This window comes from Microcaecilia unicolor, chromosome 6, assembly GCF_901765095.1.
Source record: "Microcaecilia unicolor chromosome 6, aMicUni1.1, whole genome shotgun sequence".
Taxonomy (NCBI): Eukaryota; Metazoa; Chordata; class Amphibia; order Gymnophiona; family Siphonopidae; genus Microcaecilia; species Microcaecilia unicolor.
In genome coordinates this window covers 65,243,039-65,260,011 of record NC_044036.1, presented here as the reverse complement: position 1 = coordinate 65,260,011, position 16,973 = coordinate 65,243,039, and the positions used below count along the sequence as shown (strand labels likewise).

The window sequence follows — 16,973 nt, the reverse complement described above, 5'->3', positions numbered from 1 at the left end:
TGGGCTTACCGCCACTCTGTAAAAGGCCCCCTATCAGCCTTATTTTCGAAAGTGATGGGCGCCCATATTTTGACCCAAATCGGGAGATGGGCGCCCATCTCGCAAAGGCGCCCAAATCACTATAACCGAAAGCCGATTTTGGGTGTCTTCAACTGCACTCCATCGCGGGAACGAACAAAGTTGACGGGGGCATGTCGGAGGCGTGGTGAAGGTGGGCCTGGGGCGTGTTTATCGGCCGAGGAGAGATGGGCGCCTTCGGCCGATAATCGAAAAAAGGGCGGCAGAAGCGAGAATTTGGGTCGCTTTTGCTGGACCCTTTTTTTTCAAGACCCAAGTCCCACAAAAGTGCCCCAACTGGCCAGATGACCACCAGAGGGAATTGGGGATGACCTCCCCTGACTCCCCCAGTGGTCACTAACCCCCTCACAGCACAAAAAATGAACTTTAAAAACTTTTTTTGACAGCCTGTATGCGAGCCTCAAATGTCATACCCAGCTCCCTGACAGCAGTATGCAGGTCCCTTGGAGCAGTTGTTAGTGGGTGCAGTGGACGTCAGGCAGGCGGACCCAGGCCCATCCTCCCCTACCTGTTCCACTTGTGCTGGTTAATGTTGAGCCCTCCAGAACCCCCCAACACCCACTGTACTCACATGTAGGTGCCCCCCTGCACCCCTTAGGGCTATGGTAATGGTGTAGGCTTGTGGGCAGTGGGTTTTGGGTGGGATTTGGGGGGGCTCAGCACACAGGGAAGGGTGCTATGCACCTGGGAGCTATTTTAATTTTTATTTTTTTTTTTTTAAAGTGCCCCCTAGGGTGCCCAGTTGGTGTCCTGGCATTTGAGGGGGACCAGTGCACTACGAATCCCGGCCCCTCCCACAACCCAATGCCTTGGATTTGTTCGTTTTTGAGCTGGGCGCCTTCGGTTTCCATTATCGCTGAAAACCGATAGCGCCCAGCTCAAAAATGAACAAATCCTAGGCATTTGCCCCGCACAACCCGTATTATAGAAAAAAAAGATGGGCGCCCATCTTTTTTTGAAAATATGGTTTGTCCCGCCCCTTCGCATGGCCACCCACGGAGATGGGCACCCACTTTCGATTACGCCCCTCCATGTGAATTTTTGTGTGTGCTTTTCCTTTGAAAATTACCCCCTAGTTTTTGAAGTGCATAGAAGTGTATTGTGGAAAGTGCGCACATCCAAATCATGCTCCCCATCCTCACTTCCCAGGAAGGCTGAGGTCAGATAAACGTATACAGGGTGCATGTGCATAAGTTTACTCACTTAGAACTAAGGTCAATTTTATAAAAGCACTCTGAACTACTGCATACAAGGTATTTACTGTGTTGCTAAATGTAAAATTTAAAAAAGGAGGAAAAAGGGCTTCAGTGATGTCTATCACGTCTCAGATAACTTTGGACTAATGACTGGACAATCCCCAAAAAACCTCTTTTAATGGAGGTCTTTTTGGTTAGTGAAGAGGTGTGGTAGCCGTGTTAAAGGTTATCAATAGAAATCAAACAAAATAAAACATGGAAAAGAAAATAAGATGATACCTTTTTTATTGGACATAACTTAATACATTTCTTGATTAGCTTTCGAAGGTTGCCCTTCTTCGTCAGATCGGAAATAAGCAAATGTGTTAGTTGATAGTATATATAAGTGAAGCATCAAAGCATTTCAATGACAGTCTAGCAAGGTGGAGGTTGGGTACATCAAAGCATTTTATTTCATTGATAGTCTAACAGGATGGGTGTGGGTAGTTGAGAGGAGAGTGATAAACAGAGAAATACAACTTTATGGTTTATAATGGGCTAGAAAACCCAGATCCTTGTTAAGTCCTGTCTGTTGGGTGTCAAAATATTCAATCATTAGTTAGTGAAGAGATTGCCCAGTCATTAGTCCAAAGTTATCTGAGACGTGACGGACATCACTGAAGCCTTTTTTCCTCCCTTTTTAAATTTTACATTTAGCAACACAGTGAATATCTTGTATGTAATAGTTCAGAGTGATTTCATCGAAAGTGCAAGAAGTAAAGCCAGTTGAAGGCAATTTTATAAAAGGCCATTTCTGCATGTAAAATGCCTTTCAGTATTAACCCTTCATTTTTATGCATTACGTCTTCAAGTATTTTAAATCATTGTAAAGCTTATAAAAGGTTAAAGGAAGAAAGGTAGATCTTCTTAGTTACCATGAAGAGTTTACCAGGAACCAGTAGTTCTATTGAAACAGACAATAAAATGTTTTATATTCATTGTGTTCATTTAATTCATCTAAACAGATTTATCTTTTAGTAATCTTTAGTGTTTATCCATTTTTATTTCACTTCAAAGTTTTAGAAGCTTCATGTAATCAGATTCTTGCAATCCTGCGATTGATTGAAAGACATTGTACTCCTCGCCCATGTCTCCAATAGAATTTAAAAATAGAAATCTTGTTCATCAACATCTTTGCAGTTTTTTTTCTCCTGTTCTGGTTTTAGTATGATGTCAGCGGCAGTACAAGTTAACAAATGCAGAATTGTGTGCTTTTAAATGATGTGTACTTCTGATGCACGTCACAGATATCAACTTTGTCTTGTGTTACAAAAATTCTATTATGTCCATTTATATCTGCATGGCTAGCTACTGAGAAATGTACAGAGCAGCTGTTTGTCTCAGTGTGAATCTGACCTTTTTCTGTAGCTGCACAATTGGGCTATAATTATGGTAGAATTATAACCTTAGAAAGTATAAGCATGAGGAAATTACTTGTTTTCTGCATGTAAATCCTAGCTGTAATAGTTCAACTAGTGACAAAATGTCCTCAAAATATAGATTTCAGTAATAGCTTGTGGTTCTTTTAACTCATGAGGGCAGACTATATTTACTGATTGGTAGAAAGGTTATTTGTAAACCAGTGTAGATATGGGAATCATATGAGCAGTTTAATATGTGAGGAAAGACATTACTGCCTTGTTTTTATTCTTGGGGCTTAACTTTTGGATAACTCTTCTGAATTTTTTGGCATGCATAACTTAGTCCAGTCATTTGCTATAATTGCATTAGGGTATCTGGATAAAACTGTAGGTTCAGCTTTCCTAACCAGAAAATATTTAAGAGGATCAACTTAAGCATAGAGTTACTAGAGCAAACCTCGTGCAGTTATACATAAGTGATATTCTTTCTGTGCAACTCAGGGATTCTGCATATGCAGTAGATTTCTATAATGCATAGTGTGAGCAGGAGTAGTTATGTGTTTATATCCCTACTTTTTATTTGAACTCAACAAGGGATTAACAAAATAGTTCCTAAATTATAATTATGCCTATAGGAATAAGGTACAGTATATAAAAGCTTCAATATAAGAATAGCTATATTAGACAAATGGTTCGTCCGGCCTAGTATCCTGCTTCCAACAGTGGCCAATCCAGGTTACAAGTACCTGGCAGAAACCCAACTAGTTGCAAAATTCCATGCTACCAATCACGGGGCAACTAGTGGCTTCCCCCATGTCCATCTCAATAACAGACTATGGATGTTTCCTCCAGGAACTTGTCCAAACCTTTTTTAAACCCATATACACTAACCGCTGTTACCACATCCTCTGGCAGTGAGTTCCAGAGCTTAACTATTCTTTGAATGAAAAAATATTTCCTCCTGTTTGTTTAAGAGTATTTCCATGTGATTTCATTGAGTGACCCCTGGATCTTTGTACTTTTTGAGATAATGAAACATTGATTCATCTTTACCCATTCTACACCACTCAGGATTTTATAGACCTCAATCTTATCCCCCCCCCCCCCCCCTTCAGCCGTCTCTTTTCCAAGATGAAGAGCCCTAATCTTTTTAGCCTTTCTTCATATGAGAGGAGTTCCAACTCCTTTATCATTTTGGTTGCTCTTTTTTTTAACCTTTTCTAATTCCGCTGTATCTTTTTTGAGATACAGCGATCAGAATTGAATGCAATACTCCAAGGTGAGGTTCCTCCATGGAGCGATACAAAGGCATTATAATATTCATGATCTTATTTTGCTTCCCTTTCCTAATAATTTCTAGTATCCTGTTTGCTTTTTTGGCCACCGCCGCACACTGGGTAGAAGATGTCATCATATTGTCTACAATGACACCTAGATCTTTTTCTTGAGTGCTGATTCCTAAAGTAGACCCCAGCATGAGGTAACTATGATTCGGACTATTTTTCCCAATGTGCATCACTTTGTATTTGTCCACATTAAATTTCATCTGCCATTTGAATGCCCAGTCTTCCAGTTTTCTACGATTCCTCAATTTTTCACAGTCTGCATGTGTTTTAACAACCTTTAATAGTTTTATGTCATCTGCAGATTTAATCACCTCACCTTTTGTTCCATTTTCCAGATCATATATAAATGTGTTAAATAGCACTGGTCTCAGAACAGATCCCTGTGGCACTCCACTATTCACCCTCCTCCATTGAGAAAAATGGCCTCTGTTTTCTATCCAATAATTTATTTCTACTCCATAAGAGAACATTGCCTCCTGTCTCATGACTTTTTAATTTTCTCAGGAATCTCTCAATGAGGAACTTTGACAAAAGCTTTCTGAAAATCTAGATACACTACATCAACCGGCTCACCTTATCAAAGTGTTTATTCACACGTTCAAAGAAATGAAGCAAATTGATGAGGCAAGACTTCTCTTGGCTGAATCCATGGTGACTCTTCCATTAAACCATGTTTGTGTTCCTTAATTTTATCCTTTGTAATAGTTTCTGCTGTTTTACCCAGCACTGATGTCAGGTTTACCGGTCAGTAATTTCCCAGATCACCCCTGGAACTCTTTAAAAATCAGCATTACTATCTTCAGGTACTACAGGTGATTATACCAACAGGTTACATATTGCTAACAGCAGATCAGCAATTTCATGTTTAGTTTTTTCAGTACTCTGGGGTATGTGTATCTGTCCCCAAATTAATTCACTATTTGAAAAAAAAATACAAGAACAAAAGATAAATGAAATCTATTGAAGATGAGATGAAAATGTAGTTTGAAAATAGCAGCATTGCCAAAATACTGATGAGGCTTTAATTAAGAATAATGTTTCTGAAGTCTAAAGAAGCAGCTGTGGAGAATCAGATGAGGTCTACTAATTTGAAGTTACTTAATTTTCTAAATGTGTCCTTGAGATCTTCTAAGGAGGTTTTCTTCCAATATTTGATTGAAATACTAAAAGTAACTCCTGAGATTACGTCCCCACTTGTGCAGATCTACTAGTTGCCAGGAGTCACTCTAGTTGGTAAATGAAAATCTTAATCCTAATTTGTGATCTCTGATTCTGACTTGACACCAACAACATTGATGTTTTCCTATGTCTTTTTTTCTAACATAAGGATGAACTTTTTATGAATTCTAAACTAAGGATATTTGTGGATGTGACTAAAGAAACAGAGCAGCGAAAGAGAGATTTTTTGCTCTTGAGGCCTGATGTCCTCCAGAAGATTGCTCTTTTTTTTCTAAAATTTCCTTGTAAATGCATAGTTTAAGTCAACTATGTATATCTTTTTTTTTTTTTTCAGCCTGCATAACTACCATCTTTTTTAGCTTCGTATCATCCTATGGTTCCTTCAACTGTAGGGTATTCTGGAGCCACTATGGAATTTTAGGAATAGAATAGTCAAAAGGTCTGGATGTATTCAGATGTGAGTAAAGATACATAAGATAGAAGAAATTTATTTTTAGCTATGAGATCAGAAGCACTTTCTTTAGGAGTATCTTATTTGTTAACATATCCATGCCCAGGGAAGAATGAGGTGCCAGTGAGGTTCTCAACCCTTGGCAGCAGAAGAAAAGACTCACATGGCAACGGTAAAGATGAAGTGCCAATGGGGTTCCCAACCTCATGGAAGATTGAGAGCAGATGTTGATTTTTTTTTTTTTAATGTGTGAGACTTGAAATAGTATCTTGGATTTTTGTCATAAGCTTTTATTGGTTTACTGATTTACTACGGTGTATTGGTTTTGCAGCAAGAAAGTAAGCAAAAGAATGTATATCTGGATGAAATAAATAGTGTGCTTATATGAAAGGGTTTCTAAGGACAGTGTTTGATGGATAAAGTAGCAATCTATAAAGTATTATTAAAATCAGCCCACAGTAACTGAGGATTGAAAGGTAGCAAATGTAGTGCCAGGAAACTATAGACTAGTGAGCCGGACATTTGTTCCATGTAAAATGGTAGAAGCTGTTATGAAAAATGAAATTATGCAGCTTAATGGGGCAGAGACAAAATGGATTAGCAAAGGGAAGGGTTTGTCTTGCAAATTTATTACATTTTTAAAGGTGTTGATTAAATATGGATAAGGATGAATTGTCAGTTTATAGTATGTGTGGATTTTCAACAGGAAATGACAAGGTTATAAACAAAATTGTGATCTCTTCTTTATCGGAAAAGAAATAAATGTATTGCAACAAAGCAACCTTTTAGAAAGAATATGGAATCTAATAATCAGGTCTCGACAAAGTTTCATTAAATCTGGGAGCCAGCCCAAAAACTAAGGAGACCTCTCACGCTTCTCCTTTCCCAGCTCTCCAACATTGTCTCTAGTGAAGATTTTGAGTTTTTGTTGTTGTTTTTTTTTTGGGGGGGGGAGGGGTGGGGAGGTATCCCATTCCAACAGTCTGTCTTTGAAAAACTGGTTTGCTGAAGCTTTTTTCTTACCTTGTGTCTGTGAGCAAGGAAACGATAGAAATCAGTCCCTTAAGGTGCCCCTGCAAATCACTGGCAGAAGCCAACAATTTCCCTTCCCAAAGCAGGCTGACAGCTGTGCTACAGCAGTACATATCACCATGACCTAGGTCCCCTCCAGTTTCTCTTCTTATCCACCCCCCCCCCCCCCCAGCCTTTTCCCAGGCTCTCTCTTTCATACCCCCCCCCCCCCCCCCCACACACACACACACACACACACACAGCTTTCATCCAGTCTCTCTCTTATATTCATCCCCAGCCTCCAACCAGTTTCTCTCTCTTTCTCTCTTACTTGTCACTCCCAGGCAGTTAGCGCTCGGGAGTCTGCTACCTATTCCCCATGTCTTGCAATTTGCATAAATGCCTTAGAAACCATACCGCGTTTTGGCTCTCTCTAAACCTTAACTGCGCAATATAAGAAGTTTGGCTACATAGCTGAAGCTTATAGAGTTCTGTCATAGTGCAGAAGTGAGAGATGCACTTTTGAGGAAGCTCTGCAAAAGAAAAACATTCGGAGGCATGAAATCCTGGGTACTGGGGTGCAATTTCTAGGCACTGTGACATCCTGGCACCTTGGATTTGTTGAGCTCTGCTAATTATTGTGTGTGTTTGTAGAGAAAATTAAGAACTGCATGAAATATAAAACCCATTCTGTTTGGATGGTGCATTTTGCAACTAAAACTTGTAATGCTGGTTTTATATTGAGGAGCCATGTATATTTGTACCTGAAGGTTCACAGTCTTGTCTACTATTTTTTTGTATCAGCATTTGAGAACTAGAACATTATCTCTGACAGCCAAACATTTCAGAATTAATATTAGGTGTAAAATGAATAGAAGTCAGATTTCTGGGAACACGTGCTATGACTAGCATTTGTTATTTATAATCCCACATCCCTCCCATGTACTAGAATATACCAAGATTCAAAAGGGAGATATTCACACAGTGGGGTAAGAACCCATGGAAGGAGGTATAGTTGATCAATTAATAGAGGTTGATCCAATTAATAGAGGCCTTACTTATGTGCCATAATATGATTCTGTAGTATTCATATATTTTGCAATAGAAATAACAGATTGTACTTTGTATGTTTCAGAAATATGCAGGTGCTATCCTTGAGGTATGTGGATGAAAATTGGGGAGGTTCCCACAAGTCCAAGGTGAGTAAAAAGTTAACATTTGGTTTTTCCTTCCTAATTAAAATACATCCACCAGTAGATTAAAAAAAAAAATAGTTCCCTTTTTTTTTCTTTGCTCGTTTGCTGTTAATTTCCTAAGGATTAATATATGCACAAAGTACAAATTACTGCAGGTAATTTGGTGTGTTCGGTACAGTTCTGTGGAAAATCAAGGTCTAGGAATGGTTTAGGAGCCTTAGATAACAGCCCAGTGGTGGTCATGTTTAGCCCAGAGCACCACTATGAGGCTTTTGAGTTTCATATATGGATGGTTTTAGGGACAAATGAGTTAACCCTCATTTTGCCAGTTTGAGGCATTTTGGACCTAGTTCATCAAGGAATGAACCTATGGACAAGTGAACTAAGCTAAAAATTTAATGGGCTATTCCCACTGGCCACATGGACAACTGGTCTGACTATCTCAGGTGCATCCAAATGTAGTTTGACTAATTTTCTTGGCCTAACTCATTTATCAACTGGTAGAAGGACTTACTTGTTTTGCGATCAAATGTTATTACATTTTCCAACTGTTAGGAAGATCAAATCACTAAAACAATTAATATCTTCTTTTTCATACCAAGCTCCATTTAGTGTGGAATTAAAATATTGACTAATTATTTCCAATTCAGGAACGCATTGAAAGCTTATCTTTTTCAAAAGTTTGTTTTAGCCCAATCTTAGTTTATTTAATTTTTCTAGCTGTTGATATGTAACTTTAACTATTGTCAATCACCATACACTATCACTGTATATATAAATTTAATGACTATTATATTAGACCTCAGAGGTGTTGTTAAAGTGAATTTCCACTTTGATGTTATTCACATCAGAAATCAATCTCATATGCCTCTCGTCATTGGTCAAATATCAATTTTTCTATGTTTTCCATTTTTTTCACTTAAAACATATAATGATAAAAAGATTTACTTATCTTTTTGATAACTTCAGTTCTTATCGCTCCAAAAGCTCTCATCAGCGTTAGTTGGTGGTTCTGCTTGTTAAGATGTTTATAGCTCCAACATCTTCCAACGGCTCATATCTCAACCTGCAAATGATCTTGCGCTCTCAAAGCTCACGTTCAATTTAACGTCTATGTTTGTTTCTATTTATGTGTTCTTTCTTATTCCTCCAGGCTTATTGAGGCGCGCATTCTGATTGTTGAGATATCTCTTACTCCAACGGCTCACACCAACTTTTTTTTACTGAAAATAATTCTTTCACTCTTAAGATTCACAAGATGTGATGTGAATCTTAAAAGTGAAAGAATTATTTTCAGTAAAAAAAAGTTGGTGTGAGCCGTTGGAGTAAGAGATATCTCAACAATCAGAATGCGCGCCTCAATAAGCCTGGAGGAATAAGAAAGAACACATAAATAGAAACAAACATAGACGTTAAATTGAACGTGAGCTTTGAGAGCGCAAGATCATTTGCAGGTTGAGATATGAGCCGTTGGAAGATGTTGGAGCTATAAACATCTTAACAAGCAGAACCACCAACTAACGCTGATGAGAGCTTTTGGAGCGATAAGAACTGAAGTTATCAAAAAGATAAGTAAATCTTTTTATCATTATATGTTTTAAGTGAAAAAAATGGAAAACATAGAAAAATTGATATTTGACCAATGACGAGAGGCATATGAGATTGATTTCTGATGTGAATAACATCAAAGTGGAAATTCACTTTAACAACACCTCTGAGGTCTAATATAATAGTCATTAAATTTATATATACAGTGATAGTGTATGGTGATTGATGAATCGTGTGAACGCTGTATAATTAAAGATAAGTTAAGGGGCAGTATTTAGATAACACTTTAACTATTGTGACATTTGGTGTTCTTTCAAGGTATGGCTTGGTTGTTTTAGCCTGTAATCCACATAGAACTGTGCAGATGATTGCAAAATACAAGTACCATCATGTAATGTTACCTCATATGGTTACATGTAGTTCAAGAACATAAAAATAAAAAAAGTAATTCTAGAATGAAAATATAATTATTCTATGACCTTAAACAGGCAGAATCAAACAACAAAGAAACTTTCAAGGTTCCTTAATTGGTGCAGGCTCAAAAAAGACCAAATTGTAGAAGTATCTAATTATGATTTGCTGACCTAAGTGCTGTCTCTGTGGCTGACATTTCCAAGTCTTCTGCTTGAGCTTCCATTTACAAGAAAACCATACACTCTGTATACTGTTCAGTATTTCTAAAAGCATCCAGGAACTATAGTTGATGGTCTTACCTAAAAGTCAACAAATTATCCTAAATACTTTTGATCAATGTTTATACTCAAAATGTCTTCACATCAGGGCAGGCCCAATGATTTAGAAGTAATGTTGTGCATTTTTACGTGAAAGTTCAGGGTTTAACTCGCAGACCCGCCAGTACATGGGGGAGGGGGGAAAGAGAGTTTCAGCAATTGTTCAGTAGTGACATCTAGTGGCCAGATTTTATGTCCACAGTAGTCAGGTTTGTGATCCCTGGCTCAGGACAAATAAAATATGACTGTCACTACTACTGTGGTGGCTGAAAGTGGGGAAAGCGATATAAAATATAATTCCAACTATGAAAGGTGCACCAGGAAAATAGCAAAAAATGTTATTTATATTTTTAAACCACAAGAAGATTTGGGATATATAAAACATTCTACCCTTGCTACATCCAGGGATAATTTTCTTTATGGTTATTTTGGGGTAAGAGTGTTTCCCTGAAACCAGATAGTCATTGGGTAATGTGGATGACTTGGTCAAGGGTAGCTTCAGAATTTCACAATAAAATTTAAATCTTCATCCTGTAGCAGATATTTAATTACCGAAGTCTGTTTTTTATGAAGAACAGAATTATATTACACAACATTTCCAAAGATAACATGTAAATATAGTTTTAAATAATTAACCTTTTAAACTACTGAAATTAATGCAGTTAACCAAACAGTATGTGCTGGAAGTTCTCCTTTGGTCTGGTTGTAAGTAACCCCTCCTCCAACATGTATGTATGCTTTCAGGACTGGCTAATAGCAGCTCAGCCTGTCTCAGGATGGGGAGCCGTGCAGCAAGTCAGGAAGGGGACACTGGAATTTAGCCAAGGGCTGACTACAATGGGTCCCTAGCTTGCACCAGTATACATTAAAGTGAAGATGATCAGAAGCCCCGTGCTGTTCCAAGCAGTGCTCTAAGATTAGCGCCGGAACAGTGCGAGGCATTAACGTCCTATGATCAGAGCTAATAGCATGCACATTTTGTTGCACTATTAGCTCTGATTATAGAGGCACAATCCTCCTGCAGAAGTTGTTTGACAGGTCCAAGCTGTCTTAAAAAAAAAAAAGTCTGGACCTGTCAACCGGAAACCAGAAGAGATTTGAAAGGTCCAGGATTTTCTCCACACCTGTCAAACCTAAGCCTCCCCCACCCCCCCCAAACACTAAAAAGACCCTGGTGGTCCAGTGGGGCTGCTATCCCTTCACACATGCACCGGCAACCCCCCCCCCCCCCCCCCCCCCCCGCAGCTTACCTCGTATTTGAGGGAGGGAGGAGTTAGCACTTCCTCCTCTGCAAGCACCTCATCAAAATGGCAGCATCCTGCCTGGTGCATACTGAAGTCCACTGGGCAGAGCAGTGCGCACCATTTTCAGGAGGCACCCGCAAAGGAGGAGAGGACGTTCTAGTCCATCCCTTCTCCAACTATGAGGTAGGTGGGAGGGTACAGGTGTGGAGGGCTAGCGGTCCCACTGGACCGCCAGTGCTTTTTTAGTGTTTGGGGGTGGGGGGGCTGGAGGTCCACTGGACCTCCAGGCCTTGTGTTTGGCGGTGGCAGACTTAGGTTTGACAGGTCTGAGAAAAAATCCCAGACCTGTCAAACCTCTTCTATTTGTCTCCCCAATTCCTTCCTTACTGGCAAACCCTAACACCAGCTCCGAGCTGGCGTAGGGTTTGCAGCGGGAGCATCGCCCTTGTGTGGCATGCTGCCCACTGATCATAAGGGAGGACTGTGAGAGACCCTCGTTTGCATGCAACTAGTGATCAGAGCCGGCAAGTGCTTTGTTTCATGTGCTCGGCAGCTCTGATCCTGGGGCAATGGCTAGTCCAGCGCTAGTGGCCTTTAGTGCCTGCACTTGCTTCTGATCATCATGCCCTAAATGCCTAAACAATTAGAATTTATTTACCATTTAATCATTTTAAGCATTTAATATTTTACTGTCTTTAGTAAGAAGAGCACAGGAGCTTGTTTTTGAAACTAACAAGGAATGCTTATTGTCTTTCTTGCCGTGTAGAACAGACACTTTTAACAGGTGATCAATGGGATCAGAGCCAATGTTCCTGAGACAAATTAATCAACCTGCTTTCTGCTTCCATGAGACTATTTCAAATCAATACAGATTACTTTGCTTCCTTGTGGTTTCTCATTTACATAGAGTTGGATGTACAAAAGTGAAAAAAGGACCAGAAACAATAAAATATTCATGCTTTATGCCCTTTTATGATTGCTGTCTCTGGCCAACCTTTGCAACAATCTGGGAAATACTTATATAGGAGGTAGTATTCCTTAGAGTGGAGGAGTGGCCTAGTGGTTAGGGTGGTGGACTTTGGTCCTGGGGAACTGAGGAACTGAATTCGATTCCCTTGTGACTCTGGGCAAGTCACTTAACCCTCCATTGCCTGCCGCATTGAGCCTGCCGTGAGTGGGAAAGTGCGGGGTACAAATGTATCAAAAATAAAAAATAAATTAATACCATTCTGACTGCCAGAATTTTCACAGTTCTTTCCTTTGGGCATTCCAAATGTCAGTAGTTCCTGAGGGTTTACCATAAGAGCATGCTGTTTTAAGAAATCATAATATCGAACAAGTTTATCTTCAAATATCTGCCAACTCCAAAGATCATGATGCTTGAGGTTTGCAGCACATTATTTTGTGGAAAAGAATCTGCTGCTACTACTACTACTACTACTTATCATTTCTATAGCGCTATTTTGAACCTGCTACAAGGCAGTCATAGGATAAATGGTTGCTATAACATCAAAGTAAATCTGATAATTATCCAAGGCCAGATTATTGGGTATTAGGCAGATATGTTTGTGAGCCTCTACCACAGACACCCATTTATTTTATTTTTTTTTTCAGCCCCCTTTCTCCTCCAGAGTCACATCCACTCTTTTTCTTGCCCTCCCAAATTGACATCTCCCACCTCTAGGATCTTTTTATAGCCTTCCCTCCAAGCCCCCACATTTCACCTTTCTAGAAGTAGCATGGGGAAAGTGCATGGTCTAGTACAGGATGGGTGGCAATAGCATGTTGTGCGTGAACATAGAAACTGTACAAGCACGTGCTTCAAGTGAAGTAGGCTAGTGATTAGAGAAGTGGACTGGGAACCCAAGGCACCATGTAAACATGAACACCAAATTGCCCGGTAAGAGTATCATGGTAAAACTCTCAGCATTGAGAAATAGTTACCAAGGAGTTTTCTTCTCTCTTAGTGACCAATGTGGTTGAAATCATTCTACCAGGGGGAAAAATGGAGGGATTTTACTCCCAAGTATTTCCTGATCACAAAGAAAACTGGAGAACTCCATTCCATTTATGTGCAAAGGGGAGACCGGTCATGTTCTCTGTACTTATTATCATTATCTTTTTTTTATTTGTTACATTTGTATCCCACATTTTCCCACCTATTTGCAGGCTCAATGTGGCTTGCATAGTACCGGAAAGGTGTTCGCCAAGTCCGGTATGAACAAATACAAGGTGATGTGGTAGAATAAGGTTCATGTGGAACAGACACATTAGGGAATCTTAAACTTAAAGAATCACACACCCAAATAGAGACACATCCTAGCCGCTGGAAGTATCTCAGTTTTGCAGTAGAGCCACTAGACTCTTGTAACCTGAAGCACTTGATTTTGGTATGCAAAGTTATTAAACTCCATGCCTTAGTGATTTATCTACCCTCTACAGTGCTTTTGAATAATAAAATGGGTCTGCAAAGTGTCCCGAGTTCTTTTCTAGATTGGTTAAGGTTGAAATAAGATACAAATCGATCATCCTTCCAGCATTTTTCCCTAGGCCACACACCCACAATGGTGAGCATGACTTACATATTTTGGATTGCAAATGCTCTTTAGTCACCTTCTTAGAGCGGACTAAAGCCCTTAGAACAAGGGTAGGCAACAGTGGTCCCCTTTTATAGAATACTGCCCAGCAGAAACATACGTGCTATGATTTGATGATGCGTACTTTGCCTGTGGGAGTATGCGTGGGTGGAGTTTGGATGGTATTCTATAAGAGATCATTTACACATACATACTGCACGGTGTCTGGGGGAAAAATGGAGCCATTTACATAGTTTCAAAATACTTTGCAATTGTTCAAACATTTAGTATAATGTTTGAAAATACATTAGTCCAGCCTTTATTAGGAATCTCCCTTAGCAAACTCTGCCTTATTTTGTTGCAAAAATTTAACTTTATCTTCTTTACTAAATGCCATTTTGCTAAAACGAATCTTAATGGTCACGTCTTGAATGACGTCGTTTTTAAACAGGGATCATCCCAGTTTTACAGCATCGTGCACCAACACCTGTCAATAATAGTAATAATGTTTTAATAATGGTGCATTTGTTTTGAGGTTATTTGGAAAAAGATTGGGGTCCCATTTTTTCCTGACACTTTGTATATTACTGTGTGAGTGGCACTTTTATTTACACTCCCTCCTTCCACCTCAACTAGGGAGCTCCTCATTAAATTACCCTTATAATATCCAAGTCATAGCTGCGTTGGTAGTCCACTTGAGGTTGGCCTCTATGGAGGAGATTTGCAGTGCTGCGACATGGTCATCAGTCCATACATCTATGTCTCATTACTGTTTGAAAAGGAACTCCCGACGCAATAGTAAATTCGCTTATTCTGTCCTCTAAAAGATCGTTGAGGAGTAGAATCGAACTCTATACCCACTCCCACCTCAAACCTGTTTTCTTTATTTCTAGGATGCCTTTAAAAAAATAAAATTAAAAAAAGGGTAAAAACCGAAAAGACTCATTGCTACCAAAACATGTTTCGGTGTCTGCACCTTTCATATATATTTTCCCCTTTGCTGTTTAAGGCAGTCTGCAGCCACGGAAGACCCATCTATGAGAACTTGAAGTCATTTATCCTTGGAGATAACCAACAGCCCAGTATTCAAAAGCATTTATCCATATAGTGGCAGCCACTATCACCCTAATTCTATAATCTTAGCGCTAGCATTTTCAGGCTAGGATTATAGAATACTAATGATTGCACATGTAAATGTAACATTCATTTGTGTAAGTGCCAGTTGATCACTAAGTGCTATTCTACAAGCTTAGCATGCCAATCAGCACCGATAATTGCCAAATAACAAGCAATTATTGACACTAATTGGCATTAATTACAATTTACGTGCAAAACTGTCAAGTGTATTCTGTAAAGTGATAAGCGTAAATTCTAAGTTGCATAGTTGAAAAGGAGGTGTGGCCTTGGGCAGTTTGTGGGCATTTCTAAAAGCTGTGTGCATTGTTATAGAATACACTTGGTCCGCGCCTAATTTAGGCATCAGCTTTTACACCAAGTTTTTTACTTGGCGTAACTGCCCGTAGCTACATTTAGTCACGTGGACAGGCACTCCATGTATTTTATAAACCGCGCAGAAATTGGGGGTTTTTTCAGCGCCAATTTGTTTAGGCATGATATATAGAATCTAACCCATAGCGTGTAACTTCAAGGGGGGGGGGGGGGCTACACTTGTACACCTGCCTTTAACATGGCATAAATAATAGTTCCTAAATGTTGGCATGCACGTGTCAAGTTATGCTCTATTCTACAACAGAATCTGGGCACCCAAATGCTGTTTTAGAATTCATGCTCAGTACCTTCCATTTTAGTGCCCAAATTTAGGTGACCGTTATAGAATTGCTCCTTGTGACTCTGGGCAAATCATTTAACTCTCCATTGTCCCATATTCAGCTGCTGTCTTTTTATCTATGTAGTTTACATTAGGTCAGCTTTTTTTGCTGTTCTGCGGTTTTGCTTTTGAGGTTCTGAGCAACAATGCAAGCAGGAAGTTGTATGCATGTCCCCATAGACGGGTGTTTCAAAAGCTTCCAGAATTGTTTCAGCTAGAAAGACTTTTTCCCATTCAGGTGGTGTCAGATGGCATCACCTTTCTGTGAGAAGTTACTACTTGTTCTCTGTGAACAGCAGGATGCATCAGCTACAGGTAGGTTGGGATTGGTACAGGGAGCTGAAATGTAAGCATGTCCTGTCTAAGTTGCAAATTCAATATAATTTTCTTGATAAGTTGAGAGATTTCTTTCTTTGTATGTTATTTTCGTACAGAACTGACAGATGGGTCAGTGCATATAAAAAGATTATGTACCTAGATTTTTGTTAAATAATTTTGGAGGTCATTTTTGAGAAAATAGTAAGAAAGGTATATGTACATTATATTTTGTAACATTTCATTTTTTTTAAGTTTTATTTTTGATGCATTTTATTTTTAGTATGGTTAGTTATGATATTTATTTTGTTAGTTTGTCATTCAACAAGAACGTCAGATTAGCAAGCTAAAAATTATTAAATACATTTTGGTGGTAATCAGGTTTATAATCTACAAAACTAGACATACACATTTCACAAAGAAACAAAAGTTCAGAAAAAGTAGTGTTAAAGTACCACTGAAAAAACAACACAGCATTGAAGGAAAGGGAATTTCACATCCAGTATCAATGAATTTTCCATGCAGGGGCAGACAGAGTGGTCTGGGAACTGACTGTGGTCTGGGCCCCCCGCCCAACATAACCCCCCCCCCCCCCCCCCACTGCCTTGCTGCTGCCCCCCACCTACCACCGCAGCCGATGCCCCAGTCCTACTGGAAGGGCCCTGGTGGTGTAGTAGTCTCTGCGGGGGGGGGGGGGGGGGGGGGGGGGGGGGAACATGTTCTTTCCTGCCCACTGTGTTGCCGCTATTCTCCCACCTGCCGATGCAACCGTGTTTTCAAAATGGTGGCCGAGACTTCCCGTAGTAGTCCCGGGTTCTATTGAAATAAAGAACTGAGAGTGGGGAGAGAATGAGGAGGTTGTCAGCAGATCTAA

At 39.6% G+C, this 16,973-nt stretch overlaps 1 protein-coding gene across 1 annotated transcript in view; it reads left to right on the top strand.

Moving 5' to 3' along the window:
- Nucleotides 1-16,973, top strand: part of SELENOF (selenoprotein F) — a 90,863-nt gene that overhangs the window by 53,193 nt on the left and 20,697 nt on the right. The window contains exon 4 of the mRNA XM_030205347.1: nt 7,797-7,860. Within this exon, the coding sequence (XP_030061207.1) occupies nt 7,797-7,860 (64 nt within the window). The remainder of the gene's footprint in view (nt 1-7,796; nt 7,861-16,973) is intronic.